This window comes from Mus pahari, chromosome 11, assembly GCF_900095145.1.
Source record: "Mus pahari chromosome 11, PAHARI_EIJ_v1.1, whole genome shotgun sequence".
In the NCBI taxonomy this organism is placed as follows: domain Eukaryota; kingdom Metazoa; phylum Chordata; class Mammalia; order Rodentia; family Muridae; genus Mus; species Mus pahari.
The window spans coordinates 57738664-57752587 of NC_034600.1; the positions used below are offsets into that span (position 1 = coordinate 57738664).

Here is a 13924-nt window from a genome sequence, read left to right on the forward strand (position 1 = left end):
CCATTTAGATCTTTTTCATAAAGTCAGGAGGTGACATCATTCAGAGCAGAGGGTCAGTCCAAAGGTAATAAACTGGCCTCTGCTTAATACCCGGAGCACCCAGCCTGAGATCATCCCCTGGGAAGTATTTCTGAGGACTACTACTGATATAATAAGCCGGCTCACGGAGAGCTCACTCATGCCAAGTCTCTTTCTCTTCTTTTTCCAGCAAGGATTGAAAATAGTTCACCATGCAGAGAAGACACTGTCCAGCTTCTGCAAGTGGCAGAAGAGCATCAATCCCAAGAGTGACCTCAACCCTGCCCATCATGATGTGGCTGTCCTTATCACCAGGTAGGTAGCTTTGTCGAAAGATGGGTAACTGGCCAGTGAAAGCTAGTGACTGACATCTTGTCAGCTGTTCACCGTCATGGGATTCTCATTCTTTTCTGCTGCTCTTGGTCATTTGTGAAAGCAGCAACTGTGGTCTTTGAGCCCCTTACTGGCTCATACAACAGAGAGGCCCTGTTCGCAAGCTTGTTAATATGACAGAGTTCTCCTTTCTTAAAAACTACATCTGTTGGCAAACAAGTCCCTTTTACTATCATAACAAAGATTTTTGCCTTTTAAACTGTTCTCTTTGTACAAAGAAATCTATTTTCAAACCCTTGATTGAAGACTTCTATAACTCTCAGCTGGTGGACTTTCCAATTCTTTTATTTCTATTTCATTTCCCCTCTCCAAGTATATGATGCAACTATACAGGAACTTACTTGTTTTAGCCTACCCCTGGATGATGCATAGGACACACATCCTCCTCTGAGTAAACAAAGTGATCTAACTATACCTATCTCCTTTCTAGCATCATAATTTTAATATAAGGTTATAGTGCAATAGTAAGTCATTTGCCTGGTACTGGTGAAGTCCTGAGGTCAGTCTATAGCATTTCAAAGATATGATTTTGTTGTGAGCACAGAGGGATCTCATGGTGCTATAGGAAAAAAAATCCAAACTTTCAAGATCCAGAACTATGAAAAACTAATTAATTTTTTTAATCAATTCAAGATCTTTGAAATCAGTGATTACTCACTCGCTCCCTAAATATTTAGTGGCTTACTGCTATATTTTTTTTAATACTAAGGGCTCATATAATAAGAGAGTTCTTACTAAGCATGTGAAATTACAGAATCCAGAAATCTAAGGATGTGTACTAAAAGAGGCCTGCCTTTTCTACTGGGGAGATTAATAGCCTGTGTACTTAATATTGTACATTTGCACAAACCTACCCCACATGGGACTACTGGTCAACCTGACATACAGTGGATCTAAGAATCCACTGCTACAGATGTATACCCAAAAAATTTTCTTGGAATAGATTTGCATGTTAGTAGGTTTTAGTACTTTCACTCAAAAGCAGGATTCTAACACTTGAAGTTTCAGTTTAGAGTAAGGCAGACATATATGTACCATATACAATTTCTTATCATCCTTTACATTGGGATGATCCTGTCAAAATGTCAGGGATCTCTTCTTCGGGGTGCTCTGTTTTTCACAGGTCAACACAATACCCAGGGCCTTCTTAAATTTTTGACCTTAGGATTTATCATTTGGGCTTCACAATTCTTTGTTGTGGAGGATTTTTTCTGTGCATATCTAGTCTCTGATCTTAACTTATGAAAATAGTGTCCCACACACACAACTTGTAAGAAACCAAACTATTTCCAGACTTTATCAAAACTTCCTAGGAAAGAAGTAAGACCAAAATATTATTCTATTCCTCACCCTAGGCAAACCCACACTGACAAATTCTGGTCTGGAAAAAATTAGCTAAGAGGAGAGAGGAATGACTGTGAGACTAAGTTTTGCCTCTAGGGGACCATTCTGAGACCCACATTGGCAGTGCACTATAGAATTTCACTCAGTGCGGGGTAGATTTGTAAGAATACACTATATGCAACCACTCTGGAAATCAGTATGGCATATACCCAGAAGATCTTCCAACTGGTAATAAGGACACATACTCTACTATGTTCATAGCAGCCTTATTTATAATAGCCAGAAGCTGGAAAGAACCCAGATGTCCCTCAACAGAGGAATGGATACAGAAACTGTGGTACATTTACACAATGGAGTACTACTCAGCTATTAAAAACAATGAACTTATGAAATTCTTGGCCAAATGAATATGTCTGGAGGATATCATCCTTAGTGAGATAACCAAATCACAAAAGAAGTCATAGATATGCATTCAGTGATAAGTGGATATTAGCCCAGAAACTTAGAATAACCAAGATACAATTTGCAAAACACAAGAAAACCAAAAAGAAGGAAGACCAATGTGTGGATATTTCATTCCTCCTTAGAATAGGGAACAAAATACCCATAAAAGGAATTACAGAGACAAAGTTTGGAGTTAAGACGAAAGGATGATCTATCCAGAGACTACCCCAACCAGAGATCCATCCCATCATCAGTCACCAAACCCAGACATTATTGCACATGCCAGAAAGATTCTGCTGAAGGGACCCTGATATAGCGGCCTCTTGTGAGGCTATGCCAATACCTGACAAAAACAGAAGTGGATGCTCACAGTCAGCTATTGGATGGAACACAGGGCCCCCAATGGAGGAGCTAGAGAAAGTACCCAAGGAGTTGAAGGGTTCTGCAACCCTATAGGTGGAACAACAATATGAATTAACCAGTACCCCCAGAGCTCCTGTCTCTAGCTGCATATGTAGCAGAAGATGGCATACTCAGCTATCATTGGAAAGAGAGCCCCCTTGGTCTTGCAAACTTTATGTGCCCCATAGAGGGGAACACCAGGGCCAAGAAGTGGGAGTGAGTGGGCAGGGGAGCAGGGCGGGGGCAAGGTATAGGGGACATTCGGGATAGCATTTGAAATGTAAATGAAGAAAACATCTAATAAAATAGTAATAAAAATATATAGTCTAATAGATGCACACAAAAGATACTTTTGATTAAACATTTGTAAGTGCTGAATTGTTACTTTAATGAGACATAAATTCATAAGATCATAAGCTCAAAAAAAAAAGAATACACTACATGTATGTTCCACATATCCAGCCTCCCAAAGCATAGTTTCTTGTATATTTCCTCAGAATAAAGTAGAGATAAAGCCAATCTTTTGCAATTCAAAGCTTCTTGGCCCCAATGATCATGTTGTCCCAATTGCTTTGTTGTCTCTCATTTCCCCTTCTATAATTCTAAGCACTTAGTAGGTACTCCATAAAAATTATGTAACAGATGAATTCTCCTTTCGTATCAAGCTGAGACTGTTAATGAATGAGCAATATGTGTCAAACACATTTTCACCAATAGGTTCTGCACCTTTAGAAAACACAATCAAATGCACACCCTGCATGCAGCCAAGGTTGTAATGTATTTTGCTAGAGACCATGTGATATAGCTCTACAACACTCAATCCTCCAACAGCAGCTGAGAATGAACAGATGACTCAAATCTAGGGTGCCTATGAAAGGGGGTTGCTTCCCTTGCTCCCTAGCCCTACCCACTGCCATCTAGGGAAGTAAAATCTCACAGGTTCTCCAAATGTGGATTTTTCTATTGCCCGAATAACATGAAAAGCATGAGACCATTTGTTGCTGCAGCTGATGTCCACACAGACCGCAGGAGCTAACAGACTTTGCAGCTAAAGTCTGGGAACATCACCAGCCTTTGTGCTAATCAAAAGCTCTTCTTGTGCTTGAAGAAAGTCCTAAGACTAATTAAGGACTCTCTCTTGTCAGTGATTGAAGCAACTTGTCTAGGGTCTGAGAGCAGGCTTTTTACTCTTCAAAAGCTGTAGCCTTTTCTGAGATCCTAGGAATGTTTCCTTCCCCCTTTCTAGCTAACTCCTGGTCAAGGAGGAGTTCATGTGTCACAGTGTGCATGCAATATGCACTTACACACATACACATGTGCAAAGGTGCAAGTTCTATTAGTAGAATGTGACTAGATAGATTATGGATTTGATCTCTTTGTGGGATAGTGGGAGAAATTGCAATTTTCATGCAAAAATAATGAGTTTGGAGAACAGACCTCAGAAAGACCAAAAGAGGTTTCATGGTTGAAAAGAAAATTGTTAATTATCTCTTCGGTATTCAAAATTCAAATGAACTTTTATTGTCAGTGTGATCTTTTGTTGGCCTAATCATATTAGTCTCCCAAGATGTGAGCAAAACCACTCAAAATAAAATGCTTTACATTTCCCCAAGATGTTTGAAGTTTGAGAAATTCAGTTAATTAACAGATAAAACCAGAATAAATCCAATGAACTCAAAGCTGATTCCTGTTTCCATACAGACTTTATTTCAGAGCACGCATTAAAGACACAAAGATATCAGTTTATAGTGATATATTTTTACAGGAGGTTTGCTCCAACATTTCTTGGGTGTGTTTAAGCATCTCTGTTCTCTGCTTTCAGAAAGGACATCTGTGCTGGTGTCAATCGCCCATGTGAGACTCTGGGGCTGTCCCAATTGTCAGGAATGTGCCAACCTCACAGGAGCTGTAACATCAATGAAGACTCTGGCCTCCCCCTGGCTTTCACCATTGCACATGAACTTGGTCACAGGTAAAAGGTTAAAGCAGCAGAGATTCACTTTCCAAGTTTATGTGTCAGTAGCACTGAAGGAGGTAGAAAGCTGTTTAAACTGATGTCAGAGGATTGAGTTTGCGTGTGGCACAGGCTTGCCCACCTCACCTCTGTACCTTCATCTAAGGAGTAGGGATAATGCCATATTCCACACTCTTCATCTACTCCATCCTTACCACTTATAACTATTATATATTAGAATCAGCTAGACTCCCTTAAAAAGGCAACATTTGTTCACTTTTTTGTTTGGATTTTGTTTAAGACACAGTCTTACTGTGTAGCTCATGCTGGCCTCCAGTTCATTATAGTTCTCCTGTCTCTGACTCCCAAGTGCAAGAATTATAAGCATGAGTCTCTCTGTCCATTTTGAAATGATAATTTTTATTAATTAGTTTATTTATTTACTTTATATCCAAGCTTCCCCTCCCTCTTCTCCTCACAGTCCACCCTCTCACCTCCTTTCCCCTTCCTCTTCCCCTTCTATGCAGAGAAGTAGAGGTTGCCCATGGATATCAACCTGTCTTTATATACAGAATCAACTAACCTGGGCTCATAGGGGCTCACAGGAATTAAACAACCAACCAGAGAGCATGCATGAGACAAGACAGACTTAGCCCTCCTACCCATATGTAACAGAAAAAGTTATTTTTTAAGTTTACTAAAATCACTTCCCTATTGGTTAAAGACCCTTTGGGGAAAAAGGAGACCAAAATTATCTTCAGTAACTATATCATTTTACAATTCCAGCCATGTTTATTTCCAAAGTGTCAAACAATGATTCAGGGATGGCATGCTATGATGGTCAATCTTCACTGTCAATGTGACTGGGTTTAGAATTACCATGGAACTATCTCAGAGTGTGTCTGTAAGATGTTTCCAGAGAGGATTAATTCAAGAGCAAAGACCCACTCTGAATGTGGGCAGCACCATCCCATATAGTCCTTGTGACTCCATACAAAGGATAAAGTGAGCTGAGCAACAGCATCCATTTGTTGTCATTTCACCGATACAGAGGCAAGTGATCACCTGCCTCGTGTTCTTGCTGCCATCCCTTCCCTGCCACGATCTTCAAACTAAATACTTCCACCTCCAAGTTGCCCCTCTCAGGTACTTGCAACAGTAATGAGTAATGATAAATAATAATAATAATAATAACCAGACCTTCCATTGATATCCTTGTCATGAGGGACTGTAGCTTTGAACTGTGAGCCAAAGTGAAACTTCCCTTCTTTGAGTTGCTTTCATTAGGATATTTTATTACAACAGCAGAAAAGAACTGAAGACAGGCATATGTGCCCCAAGGAGGGGTGATTATTGCTAATGTTTCCTTCCATGTAAGGTGAAGCTTCTAGCAAGACATTTTAAAAGGAAACTTTAGAGTCTTAGCAATATATCCTATCTTTCCAGAGGCTAGAGATCTCTGAAAGGAATGAGCAAAATACCTGCTTTCCAGAGATTGATCTACAATGTGACCTGAAAAATAAATGAAGGGCCATTACAGGGCTGAAGAAATTTTTCTTGGGAGATCAGCTTGAGGAATAACTTTACTGGCCAGTAGTAGGGTATTGCAGGGTAACTGGCAGGGAATTATAGAGCATCTTCAAAAGGAATTTATTGACAAGAGATTGAAATTCTGCCCGGAATTTAAACTGTAAAAAATATTGTTCCTAGTTAAGAAAAACAGCAACATCCTTTAATCTGATTATAGTTGGTATGGCTATGGAATGATAATTTTTTTATTTTTTTAACCTTTTTATTATTATTATTATTATTATTATTATTATTATTATTATTATTATTATTATTTTCTTTATTTACATTTCAAATGCTATCCCGAAACTTCCCTATACCCTCCCCCCGCCCCTGCTCCCCTACCCACCCACTCCCACTTCTTGGCCCTGGCATTCCCCTGTGCTGGGGCATATAAAGTTTGCAAGACCAAGGGGCCTCTCTTCCCAATGGTGGTCAACTAGGCCATCTTCTGCTACATATGCAGATAGAGACACAAGCTCTGGGGGTACTGGTTAGTTCATATTGTTGTTCCACCTACAGGGTTGCAGCCCCCTACAACACCTTGGGTACTTTCTCTAGCTCCTCCATTGGGGGCCCTGTGTTCCATCCAGTAGCTGACTGTGAGCATCCACTTCTGTGTTTGCCAGGCACTGGCATAGCCTCACAAGAGGCCACTATATCAGGGTCCCTTCAGCAGAATCTTGCTGGCATGTGCATTAGTTTCTGGGTTTGGTGGCTGATGATGGGATGGATCCCCGGATGGGGTAGTCTCTGAATAGTCCATCCTTTCATCTTAGCTCTAAATTTTGTCTCTATGTCACTAAAAAGATACAAATTTAATGTTTTTCTCTCTTGTTTATACCATTGGACTTTTCATTGTGTTATGGGAGAATCTCAACAGTCATATGACCTAACTACTATTGTGAGCCCACCAGTTAGTTACACACCAGTTAGTACAGCGTTCAAGTTACTTCCAAAATATGTTTTGACTAGATGTGTCACATGAAGCCAGGTTTGTGAATGTGTGAGTGAAGGCTGGATAAAGATTCTAGACTTGCCAGACATCGAAGTCTCCCATAGGGAAAGACCTTAGCTTATTGTGGCTTTGTTTATCACCGTTTGTGCTAACCACAAAGAAAGCATTGTCTGACGGGAGATGTGAAGTTCCATAAATAGTTAAACCACGCCTTCTGCTTCGTGGTATCCCACCTGCACCATTATTTCTATGGGGTTCTCCTCTCTATAAAGAAGAACAAACATTGGGCATCCTCCAAGTACCACTAGAAAAGAGTCAGGATCGGAAAATCCCTGAAGACTGTGTTATATGTGGTGAGACCTCTTCAGTCTGCGCTCATTCACCATTATTTCATAAATCGCACAACTTTGCAAAAATAATTTTACCTGCATGGCAGTGCCAGAGCATTGGCCCATGACTGGAGAAGGTGGAACGCTTGCTCTGACTTTTCCACCAATCAGTAGTAGGGCCCGAGGCAGTTCTCTTCCTCTTGCTATGCTTAACTCATCTATTAAATGAGTCGGCTGCACCAGGCAAATTCTTAGATGCTATGATTTATTGAATTCTCACATCCCAACCCCAGTGACAAGCGTAGTATCTTTTAATATCTTTGGTTGTCAAAAAAATCAGAGACTGAGACCATAGATGACTTCTTGTAATTAAATGACGATTGGGATCTAGAGGCACTACAGCAAAATGTTCATCGTGGAAAACCAAACAGCAATCTTGGTCTTAGAAAAATGAAAGTTATTCTCATGTACAAGTGCACAGGCCTCCTTAATCCTGCTGCATAGGGGGATGGGGCTCACAGAGGCTCCTGTGGAACCATTGGTGTCAATAGAACCTTCTGGCAAGTGCACATAGAAGAGTCAAACTGAAAAGTCATTGCTTAAAGCCTTCTTAGCAACCATATATCTCATGTGAAGGAAAGTTGAGAAGATGTAGTTTAATAACAGAAAATGCAAATGTGATTTATGTTCAGAAAAAGGATCCATAGTATTCTCAAGTTCAGTATGGCATGTAAGAAAAATCTAAGTCTTCCAACAGGCAAGTTTGCCCCAGCTCTGAAGTAGTCGTTGGTTATGACTAGCTAGACATGTGTCTATCACTTCTGTGAGGAGGGTTACACACGTTTACCGCACTGCTCATCAGAAACGGTGGTCTGCTTAGCACGCTGAGCTGGGTACTGTCTGAATGAGATTGCTATTGTACTAGCTTGGATTAAACGGAACACTTAACTCAGAGCTGGTCAGCGTGTTGGGAAATTGAACTACTTTAGGGATTCTGTATCCAGCGCTTATATTGCTGATGGTGTGCTCGATTTCACATTCTACAGGGAAAATGACAGTCTTGTTCTCAAAATGAATCTTTGTAAGTGAAAAAAAAAGGCTTCTGAAATAAAAGATCACTTGAGGGGGATCGAGGTAATTCTGTAGCTCATGCAGGAGCTGACTGGAGATGAGGAATTGAGATGCAGTAGTTGGAAAGCAAATACCAACAGAGAAAAATAGTTAAGGGAGCAGAGTTTGTAACAGATCAGTCACCTTAGCTTTTTCTGGACCTTAATTTCATGGGGAAACTCTGAAAAATTATGTCTTAGAGTTATTCCATGCAAGGAGAAAAAGTATGAAACATTTTACATAAAATATCCTTAAATCATTTGTCAACCATTGTTTCTGGGGGGACTGTATTCCATGGAACTCCCAGAATGGTAGGGAAAGGCAGGTCATTCTCATGTGGCCCTGGAGGAAAGAGCCCAGAAAACTGCTGCAAGTACTGCTGTTTGGAAGTCAGTGGGTAGGGAGCACGTTGGAAGGCACCAGTGACATCTGCTCACTTAAGAGGCAAGTGCCACCCCTCACAAAATTCAGTCAGGATAAATGGACTCTGTTCCCTTTTCCCTAGCTTTTAAATAAGCTTCAAACCCCTGAGCACTATATTCAAAACCTGTGAAGATCCAAAGAGATGGAAGCCAGGATTAGAACCACGAAGACCAAAAGATGACATAGTAAACTGTCTTTTTTTTTTTTTCCTCTCTCTCACTCACATTTCCGACTCAAGGGTAATAAAGCCAGCAACCTGAAAATAGATGCAGAATTTCCAGGCCAATAAACCTACTCTCTTTCTCCAAGGGACCATGAAAGGCAGGTTACAGTGAGACAGAAAAACGTTAGACAGTGATTCATCGACTACAGCCAAATATGAGAAGGGGTGCTGTGGTCTTAGGCCTCCTGGTGCTGGCAAAGGCTAAGAAGGAAGCCTAGACTTTCTTAGGAAGCCTAGACTTTCACTCACTTGATAATATAAAGAAGCAGTCAATACCCAGCATTTGGGTAGTGCCACAAAGTCCTCATAGATTGCTGGTGGCTTTGATTTCTGCAAGGTAGCAATGAGTGTCCTTACCCCAGCCCTGATGTGGAAGCACAGTTCTTGTGGATAACAGGGAATTCCTCTTGCTCCAGGCCTTTATCAAGGCATCCATTCCCATTCACGATTTTTTTAAATTTTATTTATTTATTTATTTATTTATTTCACTTATTCACTTTACATCGCACTCATTGCTCACCTCTTGGTTACCCTCTCCCATAATCTTTCCCCCATCCTTATCCTCTTCTGCTCTGAGCAGGTGCCTCCATCTTCCCCTGTATTCCCTCTACCCTGGCACCTCAAGTCTGTGAGGCGAGGCACTTCCTCTCCCACTGAGGCCATACAACGCAACCCAGCTAGAAGAAAATATCCCACTTAAAGACAACTGCTTTTGGGCTAGCCCTGCTCCAGTTGTTTGGGACCCACATGAAGACCAAGCTGCACATCTGCTACACATGTGCAGGGAGGCCTAGGTGCAGCCCAGGGCTCTTTGGTTAGTGTTTCAGACTCTGAGAGCCTGAAGGGTCCAGGTTAGCTGACTTCGTTGGTCTTCCTGTGGTGTTCCTATCTCCTTCGGTCCCTCAGTCCTCCCTGCCAACTCACCCATATGAGTCCCCAAGTTTCATTCAATATTTGGCTGTGGGTGTCTGCATCTGCTGGAGTCAGCTGATGGGTGGAGACTCCTAGAGGACAACTTGCTTCTGTCTGCAACCATAACAGAGTATCATTAATAATGTTAGGGATTGGTTCTTGCCAATGGAATGGGTCTCAAGTTGGGATGATTATTAGTTGGCCATTCCTTCAGTCTCTGCTCCATCCTCCGTGCCTGCACTTCTTGTAGATGGGATAATTTGGGGGTGAAAGATTTTGTGGGTGGTTTGGTGTCTCTATTGCGCCAGTGGGGTTCCTGCCTTCAGGTTCCATATCCCCAATGTAGTGAGTCACAACTAAGGCCATCCCCATTGATTCTTGGGTGCCTCTCTTATTCAAGGTCTCTGTCTTGTGGCTAGATGGCCATGAAAATGAATGGAAATCGTGACTTCTTTTAATTAATATTTTGTTTTGTTTTATGTATATGGGTATTTTGTCTGCATGTATGTCTGTGACCACATGCATGTCTGGTGCCATAAAGTCCAGAAGAGGGCATCTAATCTTCTTCAACTGGAATCATACATGGGGAACTGCCTTGTGGGTGCTGGGAATCTAACCCGTGTCCTCTGGGAAAAAAGCCAATGTTCTTAAATGCTGAGTCACATCTCTAACCCCTATTTTTAAATCTCTTAGAAATGAAGTTAAACTTAACTTGATAAAGCATATCTACCAAACAATTTACAGTAAATGTTGTATTTAATAATGAATGACTGTATAAATTCCTTCTAATTTCAGAAAAAGGTAACTATGCCATTCTCATTATATTTATTCAAGAAAAATGATAGTATTCGAGATAATATATAGTAACATTTCAGTGAAAGGCAAGAAAAATGAGGAAGATACCTATTTAAAAGGGTGAAATAAAAACCCTCATATTTAAATATGAGATTATTTTATGAATAGAGAATATCAAAGAATGTATTCATGAATAAGAAGTAAAATACATGAGTTCGTTGAAATGATGATAAATAGCATGAACATTAGAAAGGAATCACATTCCTATTTCCTAGAGCAGACAGACACCGAGACTGGAAGTTTAATCACATTCAATAGTCACCTTACCTCTGATTCTGGGTTTCTGGACTTCAGGACTTTGAAAGAACGGTTTTCTCTTACTAAGTTATGAAGGTTTCGGTAATTCTTTTTGGAATCCCCAAGAAAATAATACAGTGCATCCTAAAAAAGGGACTAAATAAAGGATGGCCTGAGTTCTCAGAAGGCATGATAGAGATAGATTTTATCTTGAAAAATTAATAAAACCCATACAAAAAAAGGTATAATTTAAGATTACCCAGATTAGCTATATTCTATATCTCTTAAAATCAGGGACTGCTACCAGGAAAGTCCATTGAGGTGAGGTGCCCCAAGGTGATGAAAAGCAGCAGTGAAACGAAGGGGTTCCCTCACTTCAAACCCACCCTGTATCTTCATCCCCAGGAGACTATTTCAGTTAAAAACCTCTCTTCAAATTAAAAAAAAAAACTTTCAAAATCTCAATCATTCAACAATATGATATGGAAGTTAAAGGGTGACACAAAGGTGGAAATTTTGAGGGTGCAGAGCAGCGATACGTGGGAGAGGAAGAGACAGGGACAGAGGTCAGGCTGGAGGTTAACAAAACCCCACAAGATGTGAAAATGCCATATGAAAATCTGTTATTTCAAAGTAAAAAAAAAAAAAAATAACGAAAAGAGTAACAAATAGTCTGTCCCAAGCTCATTCATTGAGTCAAAACAAATTGTCCAGACAACTTGATATCTGTAATGAGTCAAATAAATTACAGGTATTACATATAAAAGAAAGAAATGAAAACGTCCAAAACAGATGAATTGACATTTCACCAAAAAAAAAAAAATGTACAGATGTGACATAAACATTAGAATAATATGGTTGATATCATTAGTTACAGAGAAATGCAAATTAAAGCCATATCAGTGTATTAGTATCTTCCTATGAAAAGGACAAATAGATATTAATGATAATAAATAACAAATATGAACAATGACATCTAATGCTAGTGAGGACACAGACAAAGTCTTATTTGCTGCCAGTAAAAATAGGAAATAGATCAAATATTCTGCAGAACACTTGGGCAGGCGTTTTAAGACTAAGCCTTCAATTACCACATGACCTAGCAGTTATTTTACTGGGTTTTCATCTGGAAAATAAAAATGAAAAATTGTGCTCACATAAAAGGTTGGGCATGAATGTTTATAAAAGCTTAAATCCAAATTGCAAATGAATCTGGTGGCATTTGAACCCACCGAGATGAGTGGCTGAGAAACCCTGATGAATACCTACAGTTAGCAATAGAGGGGATGTATTACTAATTCAAGCAACAACCTCAATCCATCTCTAAAGAACAGTGGTTAGTGAAAGATCGTGCATGTCATTCCATTTGTACAGCATTGGAGAAACAGAACTCTACAAGCAGAGATACAAAACTATAGGAAGGGAAGACAGAATTAAAAGAAGAGAAAGGAGTAGGTGACTGGCTATCCGATACCAGTCCTGAACCCATGTACATACCGGTATCGTTGTATGAAGTGAGCAGACTGTATTACATATTTACGAATGCATATAACAACAATTAGAGGAAAAGAATCCAGAGAGAACATGATGGGTACATGGGTTGCGGGGAGGAAAGGGAAGGAGGAAAATTAGGTAATAGTATTTAAATCTCAAGAATGAATATATTATTAATTTCAAAATTGCCTTCACATGAAGGATTCTGTGGTAATTAAAAATGTCCTGCTTTGACTCTATTTAGCATCAGTAGTCTGATTGTGACGTTATACTATCATTGTCTTGCAAGATATGACCATTGAGAGAAAGCATGCGAAGCACATGGTCTTCTCTCTGCACTGTTTTGTATGACATCACCCGAATCTAAAGTTATCCCCAAATAATATACATATTTTATTATTATATAGTATTTTATATAATATTTATATAACATTTATTATATTATACATTTATGTAATATATATGGAACAATTGCAGTATAGTATAGTTCACTAACAAAAATACCTCACTGTTAGAAATTTTCTGGTTTCATTCCTGGCTATATTTAATGTATAATGTGTATACAGTGTGGTAGACTGGTAGGACCTTAGAGTTTACTAGTCATCTGTACCTAATGCTTAACACTGCTTTAGTTAGGTCTGTAGACAAGTTACCAAAAATTGGAAACAATTCTAGAAGGAGAGTTAAAACCCTCTTTGAAAACTAGCATCTTCTGCTCCTTGACTCCCCCTCCTCTCCCTCATCCCTCTGTCTCTGGGTCTCTGTATTAGTCCTGCTTGCATTTATAAAGTTTAGTTCTATTATTTTTTAAATTGAGATGTTATATTTGCATCCATATAAAGTGTTTTAATTAAATCCACCCCATTCTCTCCACTGCAATTCTTCCCCCGTTTATGTGCCTCTTCCCACATTTCCCTCCCAATGTCATGTGCGCTGCCTTTTCTTTTAACCCACTGAGTCCACTCACTGCTGCCTGAATGCGCATGAATTCTGGACCGTATTACTGGAACACAAGGAACCTTTCAGGGATCATATTTCTGAAGAATATCGACTCTCCTTTACTCAGAGCCATCTATTACCAAGAGCTTCTCAGCTACAGGTGTCTCTTCATGAACCCCATTCTCTCTCCCTATTTTTAAAAGATTTTGTTATATATATAATATAAAAATTATAATATATACACATATACACATATGCACATACATACACACACACACACACACACACATATATATATATATATATATATATATATATAT

The 13924-nt window shown here is 39.6% G+C and overlaps 1 protein-coding gene across 1 annotated transcript in view; it reads left to right on the plus strand.

Annotated features, from left to right (window-relative positions):
* Adamts12 (ADAM metallopeptidase with thrombospondin type 1 motif 12) overlaps nucleotides 1-13924 on the plus strand; it is a 277501-nt gene that overhangs the window by 156904 nt on the left and 106673 nt on the right. The window contains exons 6-7 of the mRNA XM_021208250.2: nucleotides 209-333; nucleotides 4424-4573. Of these exons, the coding sequence (XP_021063909.1) occupies nucleotides 209-333; nucleotides 4424-4573 (275 nt within the window). The remainder of the gene's footprint in view (nucleotides 1-208; nucleotides 334-4423; nucleotides 4574-13924) is intronic.